Source organism: Rana temporaria, chromosome 10 (assembly GCF_905171775.1).
Source record: "Rana temporaria chromosome 10, aRanTem1.1, whole genome shotgun sequence".
In the NCBI taxonomy this organism is placed as follows: domain Eukaryota; kingdom Metazoa; phylum Chordata; class Amphibia; order Anura; family Ranidae; genus Rana; species Rana temporaria.
In genome coordinates this window covers 54,399,822-54,414,234 of record NC_053498.1, presented here as the reverse complement: position 1 = coordinate 54,414,234, position 14,413 = coordinate 54,399,822, and the positions used below count along the sequence as shown (strand labels likewise).

General features: G+C 38.1%; 1 protein-coding gene across 1 annotated transcript in view; it reads right to left on the bottom strand.

The window, feature by feature from the left end:
- LOC120915832 (otogelin-like protein) overlaps positions 1 to 14,413 on the bottom strand; it is a 147,359-nt gene that overhangs the window by 31,500 nt on the left and 101,446 nt on the right. Inside the window, exons 62-71 of the mRNA XM_040326638.1 lie at positions 14,072 to 14,091; positions 10,680 to 10,700; positions 10,142 to 10,244; positions 9,230 to 9,282; positions 9,020 to 9,125; positions 6,702 to 6,797; positions 4,665 to 4,702; positions 4,303 to 4,338; positions 1,325 to 1,436; positions 812 to 910 (exon numbers count right to left, since the gene is read on the bottom strand). Of these exons, the coding sequence (XP_040182572.1) occupies positions 812 to 910; positions 1,325 to 1,436; positions 4,303 to 4,338; positions 4,665 to 4,702; positions 6,702 to 6,797; positions 9,020 to 9,125; positions 9,230 to 9,282; positions 10,142 to 10,244; positions 10,680 to 10,700; positions 14,072 to 14,091 (684 nt within the window). The remainder of the gene's footprint in view (positions 1 to 811; positions 911 to 1,324; positions 1,437 to 4,302; positions 4,339 to 4,664; positions 4,703 to 6,701; positions 6,798 to 9,019; positions 9,126 to 9,229; positions 9,283 to 10,141; positions 10,245 to 10,679; positions 10,701 to 14,071; positions 14,092 to 14,413) is intronic.

Genomic DNA, 14,413 nt, shown 5'->3' with positions numbered 1-14,413 from the left:
TCTTATCAAATTAAGGTCACAACATATTTCTGACCGAGGTCAGGTGGGCACTGGGTAGACATGAGTTTTTTTTTTAACTTGCACCTATAGCAATCAAGGCAACAGATCTCCCCCCCAGGACCTCCTGGCTATGGCCCTGCCACAGAGTTCCACTCTGCCTGCTACTTTTTTCAGAATTTAAGATTATAACCAAAGAAAATGGGTGCCACTGGAAATGCTAAGAACCAAAGAACAATCCCCCATCCCCAAATAAGTAACTTATAATAAACTGACAGAATAAAATAGTTTCCAGTAAGACACATACAGTATATCATCTAATAATATATGATCACAAAACACTACCTGTACTATTGATCCAGTTAACTGATGTTTTTCAACCAACAATGCCACAATGATCACTTTTTAATATCAGTGGCAATAGTGTAGCAGCAGAGGTAGCAGAAGAAGGGACTGCTACGTAATCCATAACTTTGGGGGGCAGCTGGGACCCGGTCATTTTATTCTCCCTTATTTCAGCAGTGCAGACATCATCATGCTTTATTGGCTAGGACAGGCCTTGACACTCGCAAGTCTATCACACCACAGTGTAATAGACTTGCAAGTGTCCAGGCCTGTCCCAGCAAGGCATGGCTTACTGACTCATATGAAGTATAACTAATATTTTTAAGCTTAGAATAATTATAAATTAGAATTTGCATTGGAAAAAATAAAGCAGTATTCTGAATAATTACTAACGATAGCAAAGACAGTATGTCACTCAGACAAGGTCTGCTGCAAAGTTCCCTCACTCTTCTGCTATAAAGACACTTACGACATTGATGCTCGGGACAGCACTCTGTTGCAGGATCTCCAAGCAGCAGTGGTGGCCTGTTATCATCACATGTGGGGATATAGCATCCCTCTTGACATTCTGCATGTAAAGAATAAACAACACCTTAAACAGTGAGCAAGTTTTCAATGAACAAGAAATTGTATTTTCAGAAATAAAGGTAAAGTTCAGCCAGACATGTTATGTTGACATGGGCTCTCATACACTGCTTTGATGATGGCTAACTAGCCTGGAATGGAGATAGGCAGTTTGGATTAATTGTGTATATATTAGCACAGTTGGCCATACTCAAAAATAGTAATTGGTATGGCTCCACTTCCTATCCTTAAAATAGGAGAGGGGGGGGGGTGTGTGTGTGGAGAGATTGGTGATAAAAGCAAATAACCTCCTCTTTTAAGAAAGCTGCTTTACAGTAAAATGAAAACTGTGCATAAACTGATAATAGTTAAAAACATTATTTTTTTGGTGTTATCTAATAATACAAAGTCAACTTACGGCATTCAATAACTGGACAGCAGCGAGTAGCAGAAGAAGGTTCCATTACTACTGGGACTGCACCCATCTTCGTACAAGTCACGGGAGGACAGAGCACATTCAGGCATGGTGGCTTTTGGAAACAAAAATGCAATTATGTGTAAGTGCCTGCACATATGTGTAAAATCATCAAATATAGGAAAAAGTGTTAGTAGTAAGCATAGGTGTGCGCAGCCTATTGCATTAGGGTGTGCAGCCCAAAGCACAAACACACAATAATGCCACATGCTGTTAAAGGGAGGAGGCTCTGATGGTGGGAGACAGTTGATTGGGAGCATATTTTGTTACATCCTAAGTATAGGTGTAATGTGTTCCTACAGTTGAACCTAGCCTTTAATATAATGGGGCATTTACACTGGCCACTGGCACCCCAACCACCCACCTGGTGCCACCCCTGGATAATGCTGATGCACATGGGGTGATTAGGGTGTGCCCAGGCACACCCGGCACACCCTGTGCGCACGCCTATGGTAGTAAGTGAAAGGGTACTTTAGCCAAAAGTATTATTTTCTTCAATCTAGTTTCCATTGCTTTAAAAGGAGGATTTATTATTAAAGTGGACTTGAACTCTTTTGCTATTTGATAAGGAAACATCTAAAAAAAAAAATAGTTTTTTTTTTTTTTGCACTTAAGCAGCATCCCAAAAAATGTACTCTGTCTTCAAAAGGTAGTAAACCACAAAAAAGAAAACCAAACTTTTTTCGCCCTACAAGTTAAGAGCATATTGTGCTAGTATGCATTGCATTATGAAAGACTTACCTGAAAACGAAGACCTCCAGTGGTACGCTATCATTGCTGACGCGGCTTCCACCTTTACCCAGTCTTCCTACCCGGTTCACTGGCTGCGGCCATTTGAATGTCTAAACCACGATGGCATCACTCCCATGCATGTGTGAAGGAGCCGTGGCACTGCACTCTCTCCATTGAGAGTGCAGTGCGCATGCACCGGTGACATCACTGCAAACGGTGCACGTGTAGGAGATATTTACTGTACCTACAGGTAAGCCTTGTTAATAGGCTTACCTGTAGGTATAAATAAAAAAAGGACTTCGCTACCACTTTAAATTCCTCCTGGAAAAGCGTATGTCACTTCCTGTTGCCTGTGACTTGTAGTTTTATGAGTTTTGGAGTGAGAATTGGAGATGTCACTACTGTGCTGCTTACTGTTCTGTTTCCTGAAAAAGAAGCTGTACCTGAAGACCTGCAGTGCAAGAATGTCCCTGCTTCTGCTTAAGGTATTTTTTTGATCTGTTCTTCCTTCACCTCGTCTGCCACATATTGATCATTGCCCCATAGTTATCACACCACTATTCAATCTGTGGGACAGCTCTGACATGAGTAGGCAAGGCCCTGTTGTTTTATTAAATAACAGCTTCCACACTGTCTCTATGTTAATGTATAGTATAGTAATGAGAGTAAGATTAGCTATAGGAAGCATATATGCATTAAGTGGTTCTACAAATGTAATGCCCCATACACACAATCGGATTTTCATGTGTACGGGCATGGTTTTTCCGCCGCAATTTGGCTTGCATACCCACTGGCACACAAAAGTTCTTTGAACTTTCAATAGTTAAGAATGTGGTGTTGTACAACATTACGACGAGCAGAGAAAATTAAGTTCAATGCTTCAGGGCATGTGTTGAATTGTTTTCGAACATGCGTCTGAATTTTGCGCGTCGGAATTGCTACAGACGATCAGATTTCCGCCAGCAAAAGTCTGATGGGGCATACACACGATCGGGAAATTTCTGTTCAAAAGCTCACATCGGACTTTGCTGTCGGAATTTCCGATCGTGTGTACGGGGCATAAGAATGCATTAAGGTAAAAGGAAACTTCTGTGAACTGTATACCCCCCCAGCCCCCATAAATACCTACCTGAGCCGGTTCTCCACCCAGCCCTGTGCCTGAGAACAGCAGCTCTGTTCTCATTTCACAAGACAGAGAGGCAGCAGTGGGTGCCATTGGCTCCTGCTGCTGTCAATCAAATCCTGTGATGAGCAAATTGAGGGCCGGGCCACATCACACTATCTGTGTCTATGGATGCAGGCATTACAGCTTGGGATCAATCCTGCACAATTCTAGCTATGGGTGCACTTGCTGAAGAGGAGGAGCAAGGTGGGGCATTATGGGACCCCACAAGAGAAGGATTGTTCTGCTACGGTGCAAAGCCATTGCAAAGAGCAGGTAAGTATGTTTATTATTTAAACAAAAAGAGGTTTAGAATCTTTACAAAACATTGCTTTTAGTTTTGGATTGGAGTGGACACCTTCTGTATTTTTCCAGTTTACCATTATCAATGAAAGTAAAGGAAAAATCTAGAAAAGTAATAGTGGGGAAATCTTCCTATGGGGACCTTAGTTCTGGTGATTGGGGGGCCCCAAGGGATTGCTTTAATTTGCAGGGATTTACTCTCAGTTCTTGTTTTGGCTATGGGACAGGAAGTGAAGGTAAACCTCCCCAAGGGCACACAGTTGGCAAAACAAAAACCTGACCTGACAAATAACCCTCCCTTTATCCAAAATAAAAACAAATGTTTTGCTTATAAAGTAGTTTTACTTGAAGGGTCTTTTCATTTGCTTGCCTTTTTGGGAGGGTACGGCTTCCAGAGTACATGAACACGTACAGCAAAATATATACAGTGTATAGGCTGTTATTGCTGACCTATTCAATACTTTATAAATCACTGGAATCTGAATGCATTAAACAAAGCACAAAGTGATAAGTTGTGCCAGTGACTGGGTAAGGCTCCGTGGGATAAGCAGGGATGACAGGCAACTAGAATTTTATGAGGGAAAGTTCATCAATGCCAGCCTATGTATTTCGTTCAATGTATATTCTCTACTTGACCTGAGCTCCAGAGTCCGCACTGCTCCCTTAGCACATAAAAAAAATATATATACAGTACATTATAAAGATAACAACTTGCATAACTTACTAGAGGTGTAGGTAGTGGAGGTTGAGTGGGTGGAGCCTATGGATGAATAAAATGAAAAATGTCAGATACAGCTAAAATTTGTTAAAATGCAGTCATATTTTGTCAGTGTTGTGACAACATATACATTTTGTACCAAATGTCACAATATTTTAGACATCCATAACTGTAGATAGTAAGCAAGTAGATTTAGAGAATATAAATAAATATAATTTAGGAAAAATAATAATTATTATTCCTACTATTATAGCAACAATAACACCAACAACAATAATATGCATTAGAACGATATATAATAATAACAAATAAAAATAGCAAAATTAAAATTATGCTTCATGCTGGTAGAATATTGAGTAATGACTTACAGTAGAGGTTGGAAGTGGCTGTGATGTTGTTGTCGGTGCTAAAATATAAAGAGAAATATATCAGCTCTAGATATTCTTATGGAATCACAGCACCACACTATATTATGGTGCAAACATGCTCAAATCACTTCATGACCAATTAATACTTTGTGTTTCTCCTGCATTATGAGATTAGCTAACAGAAAGCTGTTTTTGTAGACCTACCCATGCTCCCTACCAAATCCTGTTGACACCCAGCAGCATATGGAGGTTTCTATTGTAATATTTTCTCATCCAGATCTTACCAGCAAAGATATGATGAAAGAGGAGAAGTCACAAAGATCCTAATTCTATTTTCTTTTATACGTATCTGATAACTTTAGGGGGCTAGAAAAATCAATGGATGTCCACCAAAAAGTTAGATTTTCTGTTATTGTAAGAGGTGGTGTTATATTGTAAGCTTGGATGTAAATAAAGCTTTCTTTTTAGCAATATTATTTTAATATATTTTTACCATTATTATTATGAATGAGTTTGATTTAGTTTTAAGTAATGGATGATCAACAAAAGTCAGGGTTCTCTTTGGCAGATCTTAAAGTGATTGTATATGCTCCAATTTTTTTTAATTAAAACAAAAACATGTCATACCTACCTGCTCTGTTCAATGGTTTTGCACAGAGCAGGCTCAATCCTCCTCTTCTGGGGTACCTCACCAGTGCTTCTGGCTCCTTCTCTCCTCCACAAAGAGCAATGCTTGGCCTAAGCCTCTGCTCTCTCCTCACTGGCTGTGATTGACAGCAGCAGGAGCCAATGGCTCCTACTGTTGTTTCTGAGCCAATGAGGAGGAAGAGAGCCAAGACAGCTGTTGCTCTTGTGCACATCGGTAGATCGAGATTGGGCTCAAGTATGTATAAGGGGGAGGGGGAGCTGCATGCAAAATATTTTTTACCTTAATTCAGAGAATGCATTAGGGTAAAAAAAAAACTTCTGCCTTTAAAACCACTTTAATTGGGGTGATCTAAATCTAAATAAATAAAGCATGTATGTTTTGCAAAGTGAATGTTCATTTAATTTAGTTAAAAAGGTGAAGCTGTGTTCACTTCAATGATCCAGCGAAAATATATATATATATATATATATATATATATATATATATATATATATATATATATATATATATATATATATATATATATATATATATATATATATATATTTTTTTTTTATTTCCTTTGTACATGATCAATTACTCAAAATGAACATGGATTTACCTTAATCAAATGAACATTCGCTATCCCTTTAGCAAATGAAACCTGCAATGTCAGTTCTAAAATTATGATTTATCTGTCTGCTGAGACCTACCCAACTCATGAATATTTAAATAAATTCTCATGAGAAACCCTCCAATCACAATTATTAAGTGTCAGTACCAGACTAATAGCTTGTCTCAATACCAAAATCCTTGGAAAGGAAGGACTGGAAAAATGTAAACAATGACATTCCCATCATCCCTTAGTGAAGTCTTTTTCTGTACTGTATTCCAGATATTTGCGTACAAAGTCACATTGCATGGGAGGGAAAATTACATGTTTCTTATATTATTTGCATGATCTAGACCTGACCCTTAAAACAACGGATATCCAACAGTAGTCACAGAGGGGTTATGATTTTTTTTTATTTTTGTGTATATAAATGACTGATGTATGAGGACCCATAACCAGTGCTTGCTTTCACACTATAGAGTTGTTATTCTTTGATATTGCATTTTTTTTTAAGGGGACAGTGTAAATGCAAATGGCTTTTCCTTGAGGTCTACTTTATGTGTGGAAAACCTTTGTATAATTAACAAAATCCTTGGGAAAAAGAACTTGAAACATGGCATTTCTATCTTCCCTTGATGAAGCATTTTTCTGGTGGTTCTGTATTGCATATATTTGCGTGTATGTAAATGGCTGATGTATAAGGACTCATAAGCTTTTTTAAGGGGACATTCTAAATGCAAATGGCCTTTCCTTGAGGTCTTCTTTAAATGTGGAAAACATAGGTATAATTACTTACGACATTCATATATTGGACAGCACTCTGTATCTATATTGAAGATCACAATTGGCTGGCTATCACCACAATAGGGAGGTGGTAGGCATGGATCACACTCTGTAAAAAAACAAAACAAAAAACATATTTATTCAAATTTTATCAGACAACCATTTGGAGTGTGTAGGCCAAATTAATCCCTGGACATGTATCTTCATTACATATAGAAAGATGCATCATTTAATCAAACAAAATGATGAGTCTGGTGAAGTACATGTTAGTATTGAATTTCCTTTCATGTGCAAGAAAAATCAGCATTTTGCTTGCACATGAAATAATTATTGATGTGAACAGATCCTTGCCTCATTAACTAAGTTAATATTCTCTTTGTAGAGTGAGAATGCTCTATTAATTATTAATTTAGCAAACCGATCAAATTACTATGTTTGCTTTCTTCGTTATTGTAGTGTATCGTTTGCTTCAAAACCACAGAGAAACGTTGGTGTACAATTCCACACAAAAGAGTGAGTTATCCCCCTCTCTCTCTCTCTCTACTAGTGTTGCTCACGAATATTCGTATTGCGAATATTCGGCTTGAATATGGCATATTCGAGTATTCGCGATATATTTCGAATTTCGCGGTGAATATTCGCAATTCCGAATATTCACATTTTTTCAATTTTATTTTTAAAACAGATCACATCCTATCGATGTCTAAAAGCATTGCTGGTATGATTAAAAACCCTGGGCCGAGTAGCTAAGCTGAGGCGATCCTTTTATGTTGCCGAATTGAAAACAAAAAAATTGCGAATTTTCGCTAATGCGAATGCGAAAATGATTGCGAATTTTCGATAACTGTGGTAGGAGAACTCTGAGGCCCCGTACACACGACCAGTTTCCTCGGCAGAATTCAGCTTCCGACCGAGTTTCTGGCTGAATTCTGCCGAGAAACCCGGCCGTGTGTACACTTTCGGCCGAGGAAGCCGACGAGGACCTCGGCGAGGAAATAGAGAACATGTTCTCTATTTCCTCGTTGTTCTATGGGAGCTCTCGGCCCGCCGAGGTCCTCGGCGGCTTCAGGGCTGAACTGGCCGAGGAACTCGATGTGTTTGGCACGTCGAGTTCCTCGGCCGTGTGTACGGGGCCTGATTGTCTCTGATGCTTTGTGTATGTTTCTGTTATGAATATTTGTATGTTTGATATTATTTTTTTTTTGTAAGAAGGAAAAAATTGCGCATACCTTAAAAAAAGGGGAGAATACAGCAGCAACTCAAAAATGTTATACAACATAAATTAATACAAGACAGAAAATGGAGTCGCTCTACAAGAATAAAAAATATGTCTAGTGACAAGACATGTGGGCAAATTATAAAATAAGCAAGCGCAAATAACTTGTGAAATACACAGTGAAACAAATATATAAAGAAATATAGTCCCAATAATAGAAAAATAATCTTTCATAAAAATGTCTTTGATATGTGAAGTGAAAAAAAGTCCAAAGCATGCAGCATGAACGTGTTCAATCTTCAAGGTGTTTGATTGACAAACGGCTGTGACAGATGGATAGAGTAAAGAATCACCACCAATGCAAAACACTTTTTATTTTGTATTGTAAAATATCAAGAATATTCTGAGCCAATCAGAGTGCTCCTTCCGCATTTGCCGAATATTCGCAATTATTTTGTATTGTAAAATATCAAGAATATTCTGAGCCAATCAGAGTGCTCCTTCCGCATTTGCCGAATATTCGCAATTATTTTGTATTGTAAAATATCACGAATATTCTGAGCCAATCAGAGTGCTCCTACAGCATTTGTCGAAATTGCGCAGTAAATATCGCATTCACATTTTGCGAAATTTCGAAAAAATATCAAGAATATTCTGAGCCAATCAGAGTGCTCCTACCGCAGTTATTGAAAATTCGCAATTATTTTCGCAATAGCGAAAATTCGCAATCATTTCATTTCGATAAAATATCACGAAAATTCGAATTTAGCGAATATATCTCGAATATTCGACTATATATTCGAGATATATCGCGAAATCGAATATGGCGTATTCCGCTCAACACTACTCTCTACCTCCTTGCCTGCTCTTTAGGACGAGCACTAGTGAGCTTACATCATAGAGCAGGAGTTTGAAGGCAAACACCTCCTTCTCTGCTCTTTCCCATAGTGCTCTGTGTCACCAGTGTCATTCTGGACTGCACTCTGATATTTCAATATAAAGGCTTTTTTTTAAATATTAAAAGTAGACTTTAAAAAACATGTTTTGAAAACTGAATAACTCAAAAACTTTAAATCATTGCAGTATCCTTTTAATATGCTATGAATCACACTTACGACATTCAAATGCTAGACAGCAAGTGTCAGAGGTGGGAACCCGAACTAGTCTTTCTCCATTCCGTAAGCACACAGGCACATTGCATGTGATACCGTGACATTCGGGCTGGAAAAGATACAAAGAATAAAATGTTGGTTGGCACACATTATTGTTATCATTTCTCCTAATGTAATTTGGTGAAATATTACTTAAGTCATAATGGTACTTACACCACGTGTAGTTGATACCACTGAAGAAGTAGTTGGTGGTGGAGGTGGAGGTTCTGTTGAAAATGATAATTTTTTCAGTAAACAGGAAGCTATACTACTACTAATATTATATGTGTCTTCCATATGAGCACAGCTGCAAAAATGTCCTACAGATCTGTGAAGTTAGATTCCTTAGCACAAATAAAATACACACTGCTGTTTTAGTTTCTGGTACTGGAGTCCTATTGACAGGAAACTCCCCCATCTCTCCATGTCATACCCCCTTTTAACCAGCTGTGTATAACTGTGTATAGCAAACTCTATATAAACATCAGTTAAATATCAACATCCAAACAACACAACAGGTGTATTTAATAAGACGATGCAAAATGAAATGTGCAGTGACCAATAGCCACCAATCAGATTTTTAAATGTCAAACGTTAAATTATAGCTAGGTGCAGATTTTATGGATTGCAGCACTTTGCCTTATTGAACAGACCTTATGGGATAGACACATGAACTACATTGATACCACTGGAAGAGTAGTTGGTGGTGGAAGAGGAGGTACTATTGAAAATTAAAAAATTTTCATTAAACAGGAAAGTATACTGCTACTAATATTACCAGATGCATGTTCTGAGATGTGTCATTCATGTGAGCACTGCTGCAAAAATGTCCTACGACATATAGGAAATTAGATTCCTTGGCACAAATGCAATGCCCACTGCTGTTTTCGTTTTAGGTACTGGAGTCCTATTGACAGGAAACTCCACCATCTTTCCACAATGCCCTACCCCCTTTTATCCAACTGTGTCATGACTGACAAAAAGCCACACCTTGACTTCACACATGGGGGGGGGGGGGGCAGTGTGAACAGTGTACGTTTAGACTAAATCTGCTGAAGAACAATGTACTTCTAGCAATGTACTTACTACAAGTGTATGAGGGACAGCAAGAATTCTCTGAGCTTGGCATCTCTAGTGCTTTTTCGCCATCTTTACAGTCTGCTGGTGGGCATCCGCTGCTTTCACAAGGCTGTAGGGCGTGAGAGTTACAAAATTAGATCACTTTCATTTGACAGTCAATATACACATCATCTTAGAGATAGGAGAACATTTTGGTACCATAGAGGTTATAAATATATTGTGAGGTGCCATATAAATCTATGAAGGACATCTGTACATGCAGGACCAATACTGCAGAAGCATAAGGGATTTAAAACATTAGAAGAGACTGCAGCTGTGCTATTGAGGTCAGTAAACAGGGAAAGAAAATGGTTTTAGAAGGCTACAGAGGGTTGGCTAGTTGTTAGTTTTGTTAAATGCAGACCTGTGCTTAAACCTTCTAAACCCTAAAGCCTTACTCCCACTAATCCACATTTACACTAAGATCTTAATGTGGAACACTACTGTTTGTTTTATATGCTATCCTATCAATTTGGTCATCAGGAAATAAAAACAAATAACTTACTGTTACAGAAGCAGGGGGAGTCTGAAAAAAAAAGTATAAACAAATATTGATATACAGTATATTTTATGAATGGCAATATTAAACCCCTGCTGCAAAAAGCAAATGAATAAAAACATATTGCACAGGTATAGGCACCATAAGATGCCAGTGCATACCAGTACACACCACAGATAGCTGCCAGTATTTCCCAATACCTAAGCCTCTGTATAGATAGATTAGGCAGAGTCACACATGATTGCACTATGGTGGTGGTGTTGGAGAAATGCCTGTTTATTAGTACCAGGAAATTTGTCTTTTGCTCATCACATTCACTCTTGAAGTCAGTTTTTAACCTTCTGAGCGGTATTCCCAAGTCTGACTCGGGGTGAGATTTTTGGGCTAAAATCGGTAACCCCGAGTCAGACTCGGGCTCGCTTCGCTGGATCCACAGGGAGTGTTTACTTACCTTGTCCCTGGATTCAGCGATGCCACCGCGCTGTGTGAGCGAGCGGGACCTCGCTCGATTCACACAGCGTCCTCCTGTGCCGCCGATCTCCGTTCCCTGCGACGTTACGACGCACGGGGACAGAGAACGGCGCCAAATTCAAAAACGTAAACAAACACATTACATACAGTATACTGTAATCTTATAGATTACAGTACTGTATGTAAAAAAAAACGCCCCCTTGTCCCTAGTGGTCTGCCCAGTGTCCTGCATGTCATTTTATATAATAAAAACCTTTTTTTCTCCCTGCAAACTGTAGATTGTCCATAGCAACCAAAAGTGTCCCTTTATGTCAAAAATAGTTTTAGATTAGCTAAAAAACAGCGATAATAAATTATAATCACTTGCAGAATTGTGCGATAGCGATTTGTGGGGAAATTCGTCATAAAAAAAAAAATAATGATAAAAATAACGACAATTCTGCAACTGAGCAAATTTCAGTGATTTTGATTTGATTACATTATTGAATAATTTTTATTATAATTATATTATTATTTGTTATAATTATTTATAATTATTTATTATATTATAATTTATAATTTTGTTTTTAAAAAAATGTCATACCCGGGATGCCTATTAGATTCTTGTTTGGTCAGATTTAAGTGAGTTATTTCTAAAAATTACAGGCCTACAATATAAAACGCCAAATTTCCTTGCAAATAATGGTACCGCTTTCAGCATGTTTTTTCTGAAAGAATCATACCGCCAGGGAGGTTAATATGTATTGTTGGATATATTCAATTTTTGATTTAAAATGTTTGCAATCAGGGAAGAGTACAAAGAACACATGTATGCACGTAACTTACAACCATTTATGATACAAATAATAGGTGGTAAAACACCTAAACAAAAGTAAATATCATTGAAGGATTTGTCCATCACAGGTTTACTTTAAATCTGAACTTCTTGGAGATTGAAATACACACACGGCTCATGTGAAAAGTACATTTCTAAATGGATAGAAAACTGGCTAAAAGACCAGGATTCAGAGAGTAGTGGTTAATGACTTTTACTCGGAATGGTCTAAGGTTATCAGTGGTGTACCCCAAGGTTCAGTGTTGGGACTCTTACTTTATCATATCTTTATAAATGATATTGAGCCTGGGATTAAAAGTACCATTTCTGTCTTTGCAGATGACACTAAGTCATGTAGTGCAATAACGTCCTTACAGGATGTCTCCAATTTACAAGCCAACCTCAATGCTCTGTCTAATTGGACGACTAAGTGGCAGATGAGGTTTAATATTGATAAATATAAAGTTATGCACTTGCATGCATCATATGTACTAGGGGGAGAACAATAGGGGGAATAAATGGTGGAGAAGAATCTGGGGCTTTTGGTAGATCATAAGCTAAATAATAGCATGCAATGCCAAGCTGCGATTTTCAACGTGAGCAAAGTCCTTTCTTGTTAAGAGAGGTATGCACTTCAGAGAGAGAAATATAATGTTGCCCCTGTACAAATCGTTAGTAAGACCTCATCTGGAATATGCAGTTCAGTTTTGGGCCCCAGTTCTCAAAAGGATATCGGGGAACTGGAGAAAGTGCAGAGAATGGCAACAAAATTCATAATAGGCATGGAGGAGCTCAGCTATGAGGAAAGACTAGAGGAAATGAACCTATTCCCTCTTGAGAAGAGGAGAGTAAGGGGGGATATGATCAACATGTACAAATACATAAGTGGTCCATATAGTAAACTTGGTGTTGAGTTAATCATTTTAAGGTCATTACAGAGGACCTCTTTACGTCTAGAGGAAAAAAAAAAACATCTCCAAATACGGAAAGGTTTCTTCACAGTAAGCTCTGTGAAAATATGGAATATACTCCCTCTAGAGGTGGTTCTGACCAGCTCAGTAGATTGCTTAAAAAAAGGCTTGGATTATTTCTAAACGTACATAATATAACTGGATACTAACATTTATAGATAAGGTTGATCCAGGAAAATCCAAATTTTTTCCTCTGCTGTAGCAAAATGGATCATGCATTGCTGGGGTTTTTCACCTTCCTCTGAATGAACTGTGGGTATAGGATTGTGTATATGGGATTGTATTTTGTTTTGGTTGAACTAGATGGACTTGTGTCTTTTTTCAACCTGACTAAGTATGTCAAATTAATTCAGCTCTGTGCTCATGTATACATTAGTAAATGTATATGTTTAAATGCAAAGAGTGTAAGTAGCTTGATTCTGACCTGGGATCAACCTGTTGCAATGCTTAAACAGAAAAGTTCAGACTGAAAGATGCAGAAGCAGAACAAGGAGACAAAAGAACAAATTACATGCTAACAGAAGGTGAGAAGATGTGACAGAGACATGAGCTGACAAGCCTGCTGCTTCTCTCAAGGATTGGAGCTGAAAGTGTTATGAAACTGCTGTAGATAGAATTCAGATATCCGTCCCTGTCAGTCGTGAATGTGCTATGTGGCTGAGCTGTGAAAATCTAAAGACTGCATGGACAAAAAGACAAATCCTTTAGCAGGTAAAACAGCTCCCATGTATGTATTTCATCTGTTTGTTATTTTGCTTGCCTGGAGTTCAGCTTTGAAAAGAGTAATGATGATGTGCAAAGTACAACCATCAGTTGCATTCAATCATCTTTTAGCCATAGCAGGTCAGGCAGGTGCCCTGGGCCCAGCAGCACAGAAGGACCAGGACAGTCTCATTGAATAATGCTTTATACAGGCACCAGCAGCATTTGGTATATATGTTTGAAATGTATGTACATTTCAATAAAGCAAGACTCAATGATACAGTCTAACCAGTCAGGAGGTCTGCAGTGGTTATACAGTGGGGCTTGGTTAAATATCATGATATTAGACATTCCAAGCTCCGAACCTTCAAAAACAGCCTGATAGTCCTAGGATTTATACTACAATCAGATTTCACACATTCTACCTTTTTTGTACTTACTGGAGTTGTTAGTAAAGGAACTGAAAAATAAAAAGAGGAATATGGTATTACTATCTAGAATAAAACTCAGCAAGCATCTTACAGATGTGTATAGCATACTCTATATAAACATCCGTTAAATATCAACATTCAAAGAACACAACAGGTTTATTCAATAATGTGACCAACAGACACCAATGAGATTTTAAAATGTTAAAAGTCAAATGATGGCGACATGCAGATGTTATGGCGTGCAGCGCTTTGCCTTATTGAATAGACCTGATGGGATAGACACATGGACTACGTTTATTTATTTCCTCATCTAGAGGAGGAATGGCAAATCACCACCTGGGCAGAGTTCAT